This window comes from Temnothorax curvispinosus, unplaced genomic scaffold (assembly GCF_003070985.1).
Source record: "Temnothorax curvispinosus isolate PA1 unplaced genomic scaffold, ASM307098v1 QBEX01008615.1, whole genome shotgun sequence".
Taxonomy (NCBI): Eukaryota; Metazoa; Arthropoda; class Insecta; order Hymenoptera; family Formicidae; genus Temnothorax; species Temnothorax curvispinosus.
In genome coordinates, this window is record NW_020218395.1 from 239,400 (window position 1) to 257,624 (window position 18,225).

Here is an 18,225-nt window from a genome sequence, read left to right on the forward strand (position 1 = left end):
ATGAAAAGGATGGACGAATACGAGACACTCTGTAGACGCGCGTCCTTTCATGCATCCGGCACGAGCGGAGATTTGTCGGGAAAATATTCGCGAGTGCAATCTCAAACGCCGGGACGCGACACTAGGCAAGCGATCGAAGCCTCTCACCAGTCAGAAATTAATGAAATGTGAAGGTAAAAAACTGCGAGGTAATTGCGCGAGACATGTGTTGTCGTGTCAATCGCGGCATCAGGATCGCGTTTACGTTGAAGGACATAAGTGCTCTAATGCCCTCATTCGAATATACATGTTGAAGCTTATTGGCTAGAGAAAGAGGATAGAAAAATAATATCTTCAATAATATCTTCATTACGGTTGAAGTCATAAACCTAGATTTAGCTAACACGCTTTGACATAGGAATTGATTATATTTCATGGGGTACGTCTATTACACATTACACCTGCATCTGTCTGTATCATTATCAATACAAGCACAAATGGTACAGATCATAAAAATTCTATCTGCATATCGTGTATGTAAAAAGTAATATGCAGAAAAAAATTATCATTTCAAACAAACAGAAAAATTTTTAGAGCGAGCTGTAATTTAGAAGGTTTAAGGCTTGTAACGTATGTCGCGTTTCGCATATCTAACTTTGTCCATTTCATCTCCCCCAGGCAATAAATATTCCGCGCAAAATTGTTTTCGAAAGTTACATTGAAGCAATCGCGTGTCATCTCGGATCACGAAACGAGAGAACGATGTTTGCCTTTATACCTGCGCACCCCTAGGGATCACCCCTTTTGTGTCTCATTCTCAGGCCCCACCTCCCTTTCTACTAAATTAGTATTAAGAGTGACGGCTTCACGGTTTCAATACTTCTCAATTTCTTGTAACGCATTCAATGTATCGTTTAATTATTCCCCATGCTGCTGCGATATTTGCATTTGTGCAGTGATTCTTCATTGAGTACTATGACAATAAATTAAGACTGACATTAAGATCGATTTCAATTTAATGAATGCCTTGCAGTTCGCAATTTATTTATTAAATTAAATTAAGTTAACCGACAGATTATCATTAAAATAAATTAACAGATATTATTATACTATATATATATTTTTTTTTTATCTTCTCTTTCGTTTAAATTTCGCTGATTATGTTAAAGGCGAATTATGTTGATGCTAATGATCATGTGTTGTGTTGGTCTACGATACTAGCAATAAAAAGGATAATAATTCATTCTCTTGGCGAACAGCTGTCAAGCATTCGCTCGCGTACTCCAACAAAATAAAACGCACAGACAGTTCCCAGTCGTTATCCGTCGTATACACATCGTCAATAGTAATCGGATACCGAAAATCTCCAAGGGGGTTGTTTAGAATCCTCTATACGTGGCTGTGTAAATAGCCGAAGTACACATCTACGTGCGAATGAATATTTATGACGACGCGCCACAAATTATTATAATTCCATTCGGCGGTAAACGCGCCGGGTATGTATCTCGCCGCGTCGTCGCCTCGTGGACATAATGGCTTAAACGACGACTTTCGCTTCGGATCGAACTTGCAAATATATGCCGGATCACGCAACAATCGCGAGACATTTTCCGAGCGACTTGCGTGCCGCATTTATCTTCACGTATGTTTTAAAGATCGAGCAAAGTTATTCCTATCCGCGGGCAAATCGCTCGAGTCGAGACCGCCGCGTAAATCGATCGTGCGTATACTGCGTATACTATATAGACGAGAAAACTTAATGGAGTATCGATCATTTCATCCATTCAGTGTCGAGTATCCTCCCGGTATTTTTTTCTAAACGTACGTGATTACATGTCACAAACATCTGATTTACGTATGGAAAATAGCGCCGTAAAATTACATATTCGTATTTAGTTACACGATCGTACGTAAAATGTTACTGGAGTATACGAGGATTCCAACAGTAGCGCCGCGATAGACGAAGATGTAATAGAATTCAATAATTTTTAAACAACACAAGTGGTAAGTTGATATAAAAAAATACTAAAGTAATAAACTAATATTTTACGAAGGATATTTCCAAAGTTGTAACAATTGCGCCGCGATAAAAGCCATCTCTTAAATGTTTCTCATCAAAGATGACCTAAGAAAAATAGTTTCGCGTTGAGATAAGTGATGTGATACATTTTTATGGAAACTATATTGAAAAATTACAACGTAATGTTGACAAAAATAAATAAAATGAAAAATTTAGAGCACAATTCCCAGAACATTAGAAACCTTCCTCACATTTGAAAATTAAAAAATATTCAAATTTTTGCAAAATAACTATCCGAAAGGCTGTCGTTATGCGAAGTGAACCGTTAATACTCGAAAGCAAAATATCGTGCAATCGCGATATAATCGTTAGTGCACCAAGCAAAAGTAGAATTTTGGAGAATTTGCGATGGATCGTGAAATTTCGCGTCGTCATTCTTCTCATACATGGAGAGTGCGCAACGTCGTTAAAAGTTAGAGTATGTCCGTTACATGGCTCGGCCTCGCTCTTTCCTTTCTCTCTTCTCTCTTTTTCTCTTTCACTCCCGATATTGCGCACGCGCGCACGAGTGCAGCCGTGTAACGAGCCGTAATCTCAAGCGGTAATTTACGAAATGACAGTCCATAAATATTTCGTCCGTAAATTATGATTACGGGTTTGATCGACTCGCCCCCCTCCCCCTCTTCCAGTCCCGGAGTCTTCTTTTTCCGCTTTCGTACGGTCGTCGTACGTCCTAACTGTAACCACGGCCGCTGCGCCGCTCGACTTTAGCGTATCGCTAAAAGAGAACGGACATCGTTTGACGGTACGCGGTACGAAATCGGTACGCGGGACGCAGTCACGGGCGTTTAAATGAGTTGTGAGTGCGCGAACTGGAACGAGGTCCGCGCGAATAGAGAAAAGCAACGAGACGCGGAAGATGAGGCGCGCACATGCTCGTCGCAAGAGCGCTATCGTGCGCAATCGGACGTGAAGATTTTCTATTAGCGTTCGCAATTATTCTCCGTGATCGGAAGACTCCTCGGTATAACGAACTTGGCGCTGCGCGAGAACAAGATCTGAAAAAGAAGCGAATCTTTACCGTTTCTTGGAGAGGAGCGTGTAGGACTCCTTGGTCGCGGCGCAGATTCTCATCCGCATTTTACGCACGGCCCTTTTTCGCACTCCGCCCTCGAGAACTGGCATCCAGACGACGAGTCCCACTCCTTCGCCACCACCACCTTCTTCACCACCTTCACCTCTTGCTCGACGACGGACGATCGCCGCGACGACACCTTGCCGATCACTTTGCGCCACAGGCACAGGCGCGTTCTCCGCCCTTCGACGACGACGTGGCGGACCTCGCATTCGATTCACGTCGCGATCGGCATGGTGCGATTAATCCTTCTCCCTTTCTCTCGCCGCATACGTGCACAAAGAGAGATGGAAAGCCGCGCACAATAATTATTTCGTCCGCTCGGCCGATTTTTCCCCGTAGTTGCGAGTTGCGACGCGCGGGTGAATATAATTTACAATCGGCGAGCTCCTCCCCGTTGCTGTCCTCCCTTATCTCGAGGTCGTCCTCCGCCACTCGATGATTCTCGCGGTGATTCTCCGTCTTCTTTTTCTTCTTTTACTCGACTCGAGTCTCCGGCCTCTCGTCTATTCGATAACCATTATCAAGATAAGAACGTTCTCCGCGCACGCGGCCTGCGGGCCCGAAAAGTACTCGCTTGATGGATAGCCTCTCGCTGGATTCGTCTGCTTTTGGCGCACGTAGATCGATAAGAAGCACGTGGATCGTTATCGCCAGAAAATAGCGATAGATCTCGCGTGAGATGTCGATCTGGTTGCGCCGATAATTTGCTCTGTTACCTATTCTCTGGTTCAACAACTGGCTATTTGCTACTTGCTATTTGAATTTATAGCGAATGTGAGTATACCGTTTTTATTAACTAAAATCTTAAATCTTACGACATAATTCGTTATCGACACAAAATATATACATAAAAATATATAGCCGTACGTATCTTCGTATAACGTGATGATATCGTTAGATTTCACTCAATTCCTCACTCCAATGCGTCTTGTTTTTTCTCGCAGAGGCAATTTCTAGTTCTTGTTAATCTGTGAGTAGCAGTAACAGGTAGATGGTGTCTTTAACGTAGGTACGATGTAGTAACAAAAGAACAGTATATCAAACACAAAAGAGTACCTATGTAACTAATGGTTCATTAGAATAGAGGTTTGGAATTTTCGTTCCCTGTGCTTCTCAAACAAAATAATACAAAAACATTTCTTATTCAGGTAACAGATGAAATGCACAAGTTTCTCTATTGCTTGTCTCAAAAAGGACATAGTCGTAGAAAGCTACGAGAACTGAATTCACTCGAGATAGTCACACTCCTTTCGAATAATTTTGTAATTAAATAGCGAATCTCGTACAATGGAACACAGACTTCATTCAATTCGACGATGCCGAATTCCGACGATAGATCGATTGCAAAAACACCAGAATACAAAATAGTAGGGAGATGTAAACAAGCTCGACTTTCAGCGAGCGAATGAAAGCAGACTGAATTACTGACACGAGGCGAGTAATCCTCCGAGCGAGAAGACAACGCGCTATTATCTTTCGTTCTTTGTATCGCTCCGATTTTTCCGGGAAGCGAAAGGTTCTTGCTCGAACGTAGACCTTTGGTTTGCTCACATGCAGTCTCGGAATCGATCCGCGATCGAGATCGGTGTCAAACACTATCGATCAACAGACGATGACGGGTAGCTGATTTGGTTAACAATTAACTGTTAATGTCTATATGCGACAATGTCACACATCGATAGAGATAGAAACTGAAGATCGAGAAGGAATCGGAAACAATAACTAACGTCGGCGCTATCGACACCCTGTTATCGGTTTCGCTGTCTTTGTTCGTCCACGGAGCTCCGCGATAGCAGAGAATCTTCGGATTCCGACTCGAAATCGACGCTACGCTCGCGACGAAGCACTCGATCGACACAGTTACGCTGAAATGCGTTTACCGACACGATGAAAATCGCGCACTGGATTTACACAATGTTATATCTGCAGAAAGATCGCTCACATATCAAGTAGTCCTCTACCCGATGTTCACCATCAGATCGAAAACCAGCAGAAGTGCCAGCAGGGATGTTCAAAGTTACACCACACCGCGTGATCACATTCCGGCACGCTTGTAGAAAAAAAAAACTCTGCACGTCCGATTCGATTCGATTTTCTGGTGCACTTGCAGTGTGATCGTTGTCTTACGTACAACCATCAATCTAATGTGTCACTGCGACAGACGTCGAGAGTACGAAAATACGCTGGAAACGATCGCGGTTGAGAGCGAGATCGGCAAGATGCGGCGACGACGACGCACGTGCGCGCGACCGGCCCGACGAAGCGAGTGTGAGAGCACGAGGAGGCAATGGAGGCATGCGTGACGCGCGTACCCCTCCGCTGCGTCGTAAGACCCCGGCGGTGACCGCCGGAGGGGGTAAGCGAGAAGCGGTGGCTCGCGCGCTGCTGGAGGGGACGAGAGAGGTCGAGTGGCGGGCCCCGGGGGAGAGTAACGTACCCCGTGCTCTCCTCTTCCACCCTCGTCGTCCTCGTGCAACGAGTCTCGCCTACTTCCTTCCTTCTCTATCTCTCGATTTACCGGGTAATCAAGTGTGTGTATGTGCGCGCGCGCACACGTTCTATCTTTTTCCTCTTCACGATGTTTCTTTGCCTTCGAACGACGGGTACACCTTTATAGCGCACCTACGCCTCTTCTAGCGATATTACTTCACGCGAGACTACGTGAATGCTTCGTCAGACGCCATATCGCGTCGTACACCCTGAATGTCTTGGAAGTCGCAGCTGTAGCCTTAGAGATTTGTGTGAAAACTCGATAATTAATTTGCAAATTTTGATTTTAATGAGACTTTGCATTGGTATTTCTAATACACCTGACACTTTATATTTAGCATAATTTTTAAAAAATTCTGGCGTTAAATTATTCCTTGCGTATATATATAATTGGGCCCTTGATTTTTTCGATCTTATATAAAAGTACTACGATAAAGATATTTCTAATTCAGTTCGTTTAAATGAAATAAACAGGTTTTAGTTATTTAAATAATAATTCGTTCCAACTGGCTACATCAGAGAATCTTTGGTTTGAAACTGTCCGAAGAAATTACCTACGCGTATCACGATCGAGCGAAGTAATCGATAAACTATAGCAAACGTCAAAACTTGAACGGCGTATTTCCGAAACGTCGAGTCATCTTGCGTGTGTATCCATTATACGACTTCGATTTGACTTGCCAATGACACCGTTATTTTCTTTTCTAGATTTGAATATTCACAATGAGATTTCAGTCTCGCGAGGTGCACCGCAATAAGTTCGCAGTCGAAGTTTAACGTCGATAAGGGTGACATCGAGAAGTTCAAGATCTCCTCAAAGCACGAGCATTTCCAACAACCGCGATGTCTAATCAAGCGTAAGAGTATTTCAATGTTTATGTTATACTATACATCAGCTATCACCAGCAATTTAATATTGTAATCTCTTATAGAATAAAAATATTACAGTATATAATAACTATTATAAATTATAAATTATATAAATATATTCTAATGTATAGTTAGTTTAATATTATATTAAATATGTATATTAATTATGTATCGTAAAAAGCCATTGTTTCGGAAAATGTGCCTTCCAACTAATAACACAGTTATATTTATGACAAAAATATTTATTTCCGTGGAAAATCATTTTAAAAATCTTAGAAATTTTTAAATAAAAAATAATTGTGAGATATTAACGTTTTAGCGACAAGCCTCAGGTCAAGTTGACGGAAAGTGAAATAGCACAATTTTTCTCGGGACGTAAAGTCCTTATAACGGTTGGCTTGGGCTTTCTGGGAAAGCTTTTGATCGAGAAATTACTGCGGTAAGTGTACAAAAATTATCAATCGATTAAACGATGAAAATCATCGAAAAATCTTTTTGTTAAATTATCATTGCTTAACGCAAAATGTTACACAGATGTTGCCCAAACATCGCGACACTGTACATATTTGTGAGAGGAAAAGATGGAAAGAATCCTCACGAACGCGTGCAACAACTTGAAGAGATGCCTGTAAGATTCATTAATTTTTTGATTGGAGATAATATTCTATAAGACAATAGAATAGATATTCTATATTTAATAAGACAAAGTAACTCGTTAAAAAAAAATCACTCTATTATTGTGGCAGTAATATAACATAATTATTTTCACGTTATATTTATTACTTATGTACGTAATAATATTATCAATTATATGATTATATCGTTGCTACAATTGTTACTTATGCTACATTGATTATTAAAAAAATATTGTCGTATTTTTCAGTTATATGAGAAATTGAAGAAAGAACAGCCGGATTTCTTACAAAAATTGATAGTGATCGAGAGCGATCTGGATACGACAAACTTGGGCTTATCTAAGCAAGATCGAAACAGATTGCTCGACACAAACGTTATCTTTCACGGTGCAACAATTGTACGATCTAATCAAAGACTTCGTACCATGACAAACGTCAATGTGCAGGCCACGAAGCAAATATTGCTACTCGCGAGAGAAATGCCGAATCTCAAGGTAACGATTTCGTAATAACGTTACCGTAAGAATCGTGTCAAGAGGTCGTCGCAATAAGTTGCAAAGTGACACGACACTTTTAGGCTTTCGTTCACCTGTCGACGGTTTTTGCTCACTCGCCAATCAAATCTATTGAGGAGAAACACTATCCCCCGCCAATGGAAACCGACGAATTATTATCGCTGGTGAATGTCCTGAACGATAAAAAGTTGGATGCTATTACACCGTCGTGAGTACCTCAACAAAAAAAGTTTTCATTTAAAATAATATTGTTTAAATAAAAATAAGTATGCACGAGCGAGTTTCTTCGCTCGTCATCCAGATATAATGAAATATTAATTTACAAATTAAACTTGGGGACTCGCACCCATGTCGATCAAATTCCACAATATATCCAACGTTGCCTTTTCGGAGAGAACGTGAGACGAAGGAACGCTTTCCCTTCCATTTTATGTGCGCGCGATCTTTCACAGAATTTTTTAACTCGGACGCAGATTGATCGGCGGCTGGCCCAACACGTTCACGTTTACGAAAGCGATCGCGGAGGATACGGTGCTGCGATACGGCAGCGGAATGCCGGTGTGCATCGTGCGACCGTCTATCGTGACGTCGACCTGGAACGAGCCGATCATGGGTTGGGCCGACAGTGTATACGGGCCTATTGGTCTCTTGGTCAGTTCGAGTCTCGGCCTATTGCGCACGATACATTGCCACACCGACAAAAACCTCGACTTCGTACCGGCCGATTACGTGACGTCGTGCTTGATCGCCGCCGCCTGGCACACCAGCATGAGGTGAGCCCATTAATCTACTTATTAACGAATGCCGCTTTTTTATTAAGGCGGCTGCGCGACGCCGACTAGCAATTGATGCTAATGAGCATCCAAATAGACAGGATTTAAATAATTTAATAATAAAAAATAATCTCTATACGCAAATAACAATATATACTAATATACTAATGAGTTTCTGTCAGAAAAAATATTTCAATTTTTCACTCTAATTTCTTTTCAATATGTAATCTCAGAAATTCATCTAAACTTCACTGAACACATTTTCCTCTAAAGTTTCACCAAACATATTTTCGTCTTCAATTATACAACGTGTCGGTTTCGCAGAAACGCATGGAAAGCTTTTAATATTTTTTTTTACTTTTAATTAAGATATAGAATCTGAGGATTCATTCGAAAATTCGGCACTTTATCAAAAATTAAAATTTAAATAAAGATCAAATTTGTTGGTAGAAACATCAAGAAAGAATTTGAAGTGGACGTGGAGACGGGCGTTGTGCCGGACGTGGAAAAGGTATCGGTGTACAATTATGTGTCGTCCTGTCAAAGGCCGATAACCTGGGACACGTTTCGAAAACACGTACGCGCCCACGGATCAAAGATACCGGGTGTAAGAGATATACGGCTGCAGTGCATGTTTTGGAACAGTAGACTGTGGGTGCACAAGATTCTCATGTGCCTGTTCCACTTGTTGCCCGCGGTCATAGTGGACGGGACGGCCATTCTCACCGGCCGAGATCCAAGGTCGAGTATTTTCTTTTCTTTTTTTCTTTTAGATACATTTTACGGATCATCAGAGCTATGCCGAGACGCTCCTCGAGCAATTCGCTGTCCCAATACTTGGAGACGCTTGAAAAATTCGTGAAAATTTATAAAAATAGTTATAACGCAAGATATAACGTGCGCGTTTCTGATATTTTGTAATTCTCTCAAAGATCCTTTTCTGATTTTCAGATGGTACAAGACCTACGATCTGATACATGCTCATCTTTCGGCGACGTCCTATTTTATGACGCAGCAATGGTGCTTCAGGAATGACGCGGTGGTCAAGCTTTGGGAACGAATGAACGCAGTAGATCGCGAGATATTCGAATTCGACATGAGTAACTTCGATTGGAGCGAATATATAAAACGAATGGTCCGCGGTATTCGCGACTTCATCGGCAAAACCCCGTGGGATGCTGTGGAAGAAGGATTGGCCGAATACATTGAACTATGATTTACACGTAGGCTGAAGATCATCTATATATACAACCGAGGTGTAGACACAACGTGCTTTCTAATATTTAAATAGTTGAAAGATATAATTTGTAAAATCTATTTTTTTTTCGTTGAATAAAACAAAATATTATAAATAAAATATTATCGAATCAGATATTAGTAGCTTCGAAACACATCGCATAATATTAACCATCTCACTCATTTGCTACAATAACAATATAAAAAATCGTCATTTTTTAGTTGTTTGCAAAAGAATGGTGACAATTCAGTAAAGAGCTAATATACAGCTAGATACTTTTATCCTTCTACAATCTTCTACAGTCACACCAAAATAGCATTTAAAAATAATATTACAAATTTTAGTGATTCAAAACATTTAAACTGATTTTCTGGAAAATTTTGTTTTTTAAATTATGTTATTGTGCAACAAATAAGCAATGTATGTATAACCTATTTTTCTAACTTGCTAGAGAAACCCGCTCCTCAATTTGATTAAGATATTTCAAGTGGATTTCGAATATATGATCAATTATAATTAATATAACAAAAATTAAATACTTAAATAAAGATTAACATTTTTGTGCACATGAAGCAAGTCAGTAACTAGAAAATACAACGCAAGTATAACGAGTGTAATGAGTCTAACTATGAGCGATGCGCAATTTCCAACCAGTGAAAGTGGCAGAGAAATTCGGAAAGAACGGGAAATGAACGTTACGTATATAGTGGGGGCAACGTATACGATGGTGATTTATCGGTGATAGATTTCGCTAGTGATCCCGAACGAGTGCCATAATACGGCGGGTATCGCATACCTGGTGATACTCGAGCATATGTGCCGCTCGTAAAGCACGCCGGTAACAATGCGGTCTCTTCGGTCTGATTGCCATTGTTCCAGAGAGCAGGAGAACGTATGGAACGTCAACGATCACGAAACACTTCACGAGACAGGGTGATAGATCTTCAGGAATGTGTAATCACTTATGTAACATCGCCTTCATTTAATCGCATTTGAGGTACACTATGTTGCTTAAGCGCGATAGTCTGACATAAGTAAGATGGAATGGAGCCGATAAATAGAACATATAATATAATTCAGACGAATAGAGAATAATTTTTCAACGATACAAGACCAACAATTAATGCAAAATCGTTAAAACGTAGGAGATATCTTAGAACTAATAATCATGACCGAATCACACACATGAAAAAATAGATAGTTACTATTAATTCGCTTACCATTCCAATGTTATTATGTTAATTTGATCTCCAAATTGTCACTCTAGCTCGTTATCATTTTAAATCAACATTTTCTTACTTTACGATCTTATAATTACTTCGAAATAAAAAAAACTGTTAAATTACCTCATTCACCCGAATATTCCAAGTTCTCACCGCGCTTAATTTTATTAATTAAATATAAATTATATCGTTGCAATCGGAATCGACGATTCCGCATATTATTCCGCTCGCGCTCAGTAGCCGCATCTCGTGCGTTTACTTCGGAACGAACGGTGCACCCGTTAAAGTTGTACTCGTACGCTGCAACGTCTATATACCTACGCGCGGCGAGTTCACTTGACCATCTATCTACCTACCTATCTATCTATCTATCTACTTATCTATCTACCTACCTATCTACCTACCTACCTACTCACCTACTCACGTAAATCCATTTGCGCGACTTGTCCCGTTTTCGTAGCGTTTTGCGCCCCGCTGCTTCGTGGCAGGTTTCTCGCACGCCGGACATCAAGGCTCCAATTTTGCAAAATTGCAGAAACTGTTATATGTATACACGGTGAGCTAAATTCTCGATTCGTTACAGATACACGAGGAAGAAACGCGCCGATTGCATTGCGCGTTTTCCTTATTGTCACACATCAGATAAACCGAGAATAATTTTCGAATCGAGTTCGAAGAAATTAAATCGCCTCGAATCCCCGTCGACAACGGAAAGATTTGGATCGACATTACATCGTTGGATGAGAAATAAAGAGATTTCCTACGACGAGAGAAACGCAACCGGCGAAACAGATCGTGTCAGATTAATCAGTGCGAAGAATAGATTCTCAGTGAGTAAACGCCGTTCTAAAAGAAAAAAAAACTATACGGATACAATGCCAAGAAAAACGTAATATGTGAGAACAATATGTAATACGCTAATATTCGGACGTAATATTTCTGAAGTTTATGCATCTAAATGTGAGCCGAGTACGATTATTACCGCGATAAAGATGTAGACGATAAGCGATGCAAACAAGGCGGCCGTTAATATGATAATAATATTCTTTTTCTTAGCACGCGCTAATAATGGCCGCTGCGAAACGTCGCCGTCGTTGTGAAAAGTCGTCGACTCGGGTTATTTAAAGGAAGGGAAAAGAAAGAACGGAAATACAATAGCGGTAGTTGCATAACGTATCGTAAGCATGTATTGCGGTAGACGACATGGATACGGAATATCCAACGTGGTTAATATAGCGGACACGTGGGCGATGTTATTTTTATTATATACCATCTTGCAAAATCGCGTTACGGTAAGATGGCAATAAAACTCAGAAACATATTCATTAGTGCCGTTAAACGAACAGGTAGCGAAAAATAAACGGATATTGCGCTTTAAATAAAATTTCAAGTTTACTTAATAACAGTTAACTGTTATGTTCGCCGGTTGTGAGCTTCGACGGCGATTCGCAATATTGCGCGCTGGAAGATACGTCGAAACGAGTTCGGTGCGCGAACGCAAACAAACGGTAACAACGGACGTGCGCTCGACAATCCTTCTCCCCCGTTCGAGACGAATCGGATAGCTGATAGAGAATAGGAGAGAAAGAGGACAAAAAAAAGTGGAACAAAAACAAAAATAGGAGAAAAAAAGGTCGGCCGGTGCTCGATCCCCTTTCGACAGAACCGCTGCGCCGCACGCCGCCGCACCGTGCCGTTTTGACAGAGCTTGACGAATCTTGACACGAGGAACGAAAAAATCTCTCGAAGAGGGTCGTAAGACTGAGCGGACAATTGAAATAATAAACTGATTATTCGACATACACGTTCAGGATGCAATCGCTGCAAACTGCATCGTTAGATTGCACCAATAAAAATCTTTTATTTCATAAGAGGTCACGTGTCTATGAGTTTAGATTAGAGAATTATCATTACGTGTTACGTGTTACGTTACCTAAATTTATCTTCTTTGCGTTAATTTTAACGACAGACTCATTGACAAATTATGAGAGAGTTGGTTTAACTTTAATTAATATCGAGGTTTAAAGAAGAGAATTTAAAGAGAGATTGCCATCTGTTGTGAGTTTTTAATATTTGACAGAAGGTATGTCAGAGAGACCAAGATCTGAAAGTTGAAAAATGAGAGGGACCGATTTTACGGAATAATGCAACATTTTCAAGTAAGAGGGAATGACAAAAACGTGTACCCGCCCGTCCGGAAAATGCGATCGAAATGAAGGGGGAACGAGAAACAGGGAGCTAGGGGGCAGGGTGCTACACAGGAAAACCTGCTGCACGCGTGCATGGGGTACCTTCATTCAATTGCGTACCACAGGCGATCTTGTAGTAGCTCGAAAAGAGCGACGCGGCGCTTTATTATTGAAAGTGCGTAGAAGGGACGTAGGCACACGCGAACAAAACTCTCGGTTGTGGGGTAGACTTTTTTCTGTCCGCTTCTCGTGGGATTGCACAGAGCACGGAGAATCCCGTCCCGTTTCAATTTCGCATAGGCCGTGCCGCGGTGTCAGGGTTCATCTCGAGCAGATTAATTTCGCGGCTCGATACGTTTTGAATGGACCGAGAGGCTTCGTCGTTTTACCCTCTCTTTCGATAGCGTGTTGGAAAATTTTGGTTCCGGAAAATACAATAGAAACACTACTGCGCATGAAAAGCAAATATGTTTAATTAAATCCTGAATGTAAAAAAAACTTAAGAAATCTTAAAAAGAGATCTTATTTTGAGGGATAACTTTAAGATATATTATATACAGGGCCAATTAAAACTTTCCGCTCTGTTTTCTCTTTGTAGCCGACTGATTTGTACTGAATATATTGTACTGTATACAATGTATTTTTTTCTTTTTGATAAGATAAACATTTGTGATATTGTAATGAACTAAAATTTAACAAAAATTTAGTACAATCATTTCCTTTTAGTTCTTTTTAAATGTTAATAAACGAGAGAAAAAAATCGCGTCGTCAAAAATTATTTGCGTTAATTCTTTGTTCCGCGATCTTTTATTTCATTTATTTGCTGGTTGATCTCCTTTCCGTCGAATCAAGCGAGTCTATTCTTGGGCCGGATCTTACTCATCGCCCGACAGCGAGATAAACTCGATTATGCACAATACCTTTTATGACACAGAGGAAAACCGTACATTTCCGTTATTGTCACATCATATTACGCGATTCGTTCGACGTTCATCATCTATTCAGGACATCGTCGGAATGACGATAGAAAGGCATCTTGTGTATTCTGACATAGTGACACAATGCCGCACAAAGTGACCATCAGGAAAATACATTATCATGCCAATTGGAAAGTTGAATGTAATAACAGAGTAAGTCGAATAAGATGAGAAAAATGAGTTCAAGCCTCAATCTATAAATTAAAAAAATTTAATTTACATAAATTTAATGTAAATATAATTTACGTATAATTTACGTTTATTTAATATTTTCTGGCAAGCTTGCAAGTTTTACAGTTACGAGCAGATATCATTTTGGCTCGAATGTCGTAGACCCACGTATACAGACGGAGGGTTAATAATAATTACAGTAGTAAAATGCGAGGTAAAATGTGTTTTCATCGGCTAAATATGCAAGTTTTGAATCAACCGTTCAATTGTTCGGCACAAAACAGCCACGAGTGAATACATTTAATTGCCATGATTTGCGGAGTTCAACGAGAGTCAACTGATACACCTAAAGCGCTATTTGCCAGGGAGACAACGCTGGAGTGTCAACGGCGCGGCGCGACGCGACGCGTTGCAACTCGTTTTTTCCTTGTTGTTATTTCCGTCACGCGATTTCCGGTGAGTTAAATCGGAGGAGGTGCATCGAGACATCCTCGTACTGCGCTGCGGAACTGGTAATTACAGTTAGCGAGGGCGATAAGTATCGCCGCTCGTAAAGTACAAGCCTCCCTGTCGTCGCGTGTATATCTGTACAGTCTCCGCAACTGGCGGGATAATTAAATTTGACGTAAAATTAATGTAGCGCGTAATTTAACATCTAATAAGTCTCCAGATGGAACGTCTAATTACTTTTCGACAGATTTTTCGATTTTCGAAATTTTTCCCTTACAATTACGTAGCTGGAAACATCAACAATTCCAGATCAGAGAGGTCAATAATTTAGTAACAGAACTTTCCTTCTAGCTCTATTCAAGCTTATTTAATAATGAACAACATGTGGAAACTCGATCGCAATGTCGACACAATGTCGATAATCGCGAGTAACGCTAAATGCATAGTCGAAACGAGGATCGAAATATTTTCAAGGTTCATGTTCAATGCAGATATATTACTCGCACCTGCGTGTAATGTCGAAGTATTATCGCTTCTACGGGATTAACATTGCGGTGAAGCACGTCGACAAAGAGACGAACGTGCGAATGTCGCCGCGTCCTTTTCTCTCCGTTTCTCGCGCGACTAACACGAATGGAAATCCTTCTTCCTGTCGGCGCTTCGTAAATCGAGCTGATGTCCCTTTCCACGGTGAGACATTGACTAACGACGTATAAAGGCAGGATATAGTGGTGTACGCGCCGTTGCCGCGCGCGGAAGGATAAAAGGGATCAAAGAAACCGAGACGCGACGTCTTATTACTCGCGAAGAAGTCTGTCAATTTATTTTTAAATGTTAAAAAAAAGTTTGCTCTTGGCACTTCTAGACAAGAATTGATCAAGTTTTCAATTTCACGTTTTTTCTACGGGTTAAAGGGACCTTAGTTTCTCCAATTTACATCTCTCTAAATTAATTAACGGAAAAGGTTTTTCCGTTCCATGTAGAAACATATATCTCATCTTTCGGAAATAAGTATACTCTTTAACAGAGTAAATATTTTATAGAATACATTATAAAGTAAAGAATATACCATAAAATGTGATGTGTGTATTGCAGAATCTATCTGATAAATATAGATACATTCTTTTGAAATTCTAAAAGATGCAATCGAAGCATGCATGTAACTTGTTTTTTCTTCATCACAGTAAAACGATTGTTCAGACATTCGCAGCAAAGAACTCGCGCCTCTAAAAAAACAGGTATTTCAGCGACAGGAGACAGTAATAACGATTACTGTCTTCTGTCAACTCGATAATTTTATCCATTTAATTTCGCTTTAGTCATTGTATGTGGAAAATAAAAATCACGATAAATGTTTCTCTTTATTACGGCTTGGCACTTGACACGTGTTGTCTACATTTTACGGCATACTTTACAGGCTGACTTTAATGCGCGATTTCTATCAGTTCCCTCGCATTGTCGCGACTCGCGAGATTAGGAACGGGGTAGCGGGATGGACGCGCGAGAATATCCTTGGATTTGGTATTCGACGATCACCTTCGTGCGGCGAAACGCGAATTCTCGTGAGCATTCTCGCGACGAGAGTTCGATATTCCTCTGTGCGTTGTTTGCGAACACGCGGGTACGAATAAACGCATGATACGCGGCAATGATATACCGGGTGTCGACAAACAACTCGCGTAACCGCATTAACATCAATTTCGAGTATCGTTATCGTAATTGTGAATCACTAAATATTCTCTGTAATTAACGAAACTAAATGCTTTGAAAATGCCGTCATCTCATTATGTCTAACAATAAGTTAGAAGAGATAAAGACAGAGCTGTAACACTCACAATTTATCCGCGATTTTCTTGGTTATTACTTACGAAAATGTGTGAATTTAAAATCGTTCAAGGTCGCAGAGACAATTATATCATTATGTATATTTCATTTGATTCCGGATATTTTTAACAAGAATATTATTGCTAATCTTTTTAAAGATAATATCGACATATCAGAAGCCACGAGCGATGGTATAATAAATCAGCTTTTTCCGGTGACCTCGATATTTAGCATTAATGGTCGTCTCGGTGGATGCGACAAATGGTTCGTATGTGCAAGATCGTTTAAAGAATAGGTCATACCACTACCTACACGTCTATATTTCAAAACAAATGGTGCATTTCAAGAACTGACGAAAGAGAAATCAAGCTATCTCCTTATTCGGCTCACATCAGTGGCGGATTAAAAAGAAAGCATGTCCTCTTATCGAATAAAAATAGATGTTAAAGTAATATTTCTTTTAAACGACGCGCAATGTGTGTGTGAAAAGCTCTTGCTCAATCTACACGCGAATGACATATTGTGAAAGAGATAAACGTTTACTATCAAGTGATTTAATGCAGGGATGTCAATATAAATATTTTATTGTAGATTTTTTATTTGACAGATTTATTTCTAACGACAAAACGGAACACCGTATATATTCGCGCGTGCACATATACGCACGCGAAGAAAGTCCACGTTCACGTTGCGGGTGTCAAGGGATTATTGCTCGAACTCACGAATGCGTCAGGTCACAGTACATTGCGTGCTACAGTCGACTGCAAAAACAGCTTTTCAAAAGCAGAAACTTTAGATTTCACACTTAGTGTTATATTAAAAAGATTGATTTCCACGTAAACATTAATATGACAAAATGCAACGTGACGCCTGAAATTAATTTATATAACAAAAATAAAAATATTCAACAAAAAAATGCACAATAATAAAGTTAATCGTTCATAGTTTTTAGATGCTAAATATGATCCCGTTTTATTAAATTGCTCTATTACGTCACAATTTTGAAAAATTTGCTGTTAAAATTGCAAAAAGGGTTATTTTAGTGTATATTAACATATTATAACTACGATAGGTGACGTATTGAAAGAAATTTTGCAATTAAACTTGAATATGTTGTTAAGACTTTCAAGGAAAACTTTATTCCCTTAAAAAGAATTTGTTATGTCAATTATGGTTAAAAAAAATATTTATAGTATACTAGAGATATAGAATTTATTGCGTCAAAGTTGCTATTTATTATATTCAGACCATTAAACGTTTACCAAATATTTTTTACTTATATTAATAATTATTATCAGATTAGTATCTAGCAACCTGAAAAACTCTTAAGTTCGAATAACATATATTAAAAATATTGATAGATCCTTAATGGCCTATGTAAGCCACAACTTTGACGCAATAGATCTTACATTAATTATCAGTTTTTTAATCATTATCAGTATGACAGAATATACTAAAATAACCCTCTAGTGCAATTTTAAATAAAATTTCTCAAAATTATGAGACAAGATTATGAGAAAAATTATTATTTAATGTTTCACGAATTCAATATTACAGCGCTATGAGATGATATTTCATGTCCCTCATAAATCAGAAATATCGGTAGAAACATCGAGAGGATATAACATAGGAAAGAAGCGGAGCTAGCTCTAAGGTGACAGGAATTATCTAATCGCACGATTTTCCCCGCGTCTTACTTTCATTCGCAATTGGTTCTGCCACTTCAACGTATAC

The 18,225-nt window shown here is 39.6% G+C and overlaps 1 protein-coding gene across 10 annotated transcripts in view; it reads right to left on the minus strand.

Moving 5' to 3' along the window:
• The window catches only part of LOC112458021 (rap1 GTPase-activating protein 1-like), a 95,472-nt gene that overhangs the window by 61,563 nt on the left and 15,684 nt on the right, over positions 1 to 18,225 (minus strand). Inside the window, exon 1 of one of the 10 annotated variants that reach the window (XM_025021401.1) lies at positions 3,081 to 5,386. The exons of the other annotated variants lie outside the window; for them this stretch is intronic. Within the exon in view, the coding sequence (XP_024877169.1) occupies positions 3,081 to 3,346 (266 nt within the window). The 5' untranslated portion in view covers positions 3,347 to 5,386. Of the gene's footprint in view, positions 1 to 3,080; positions 5,387 to 18,225 lie in introns of those variants that run through there. 10 annotated transcript variants of the gene reach the window in all.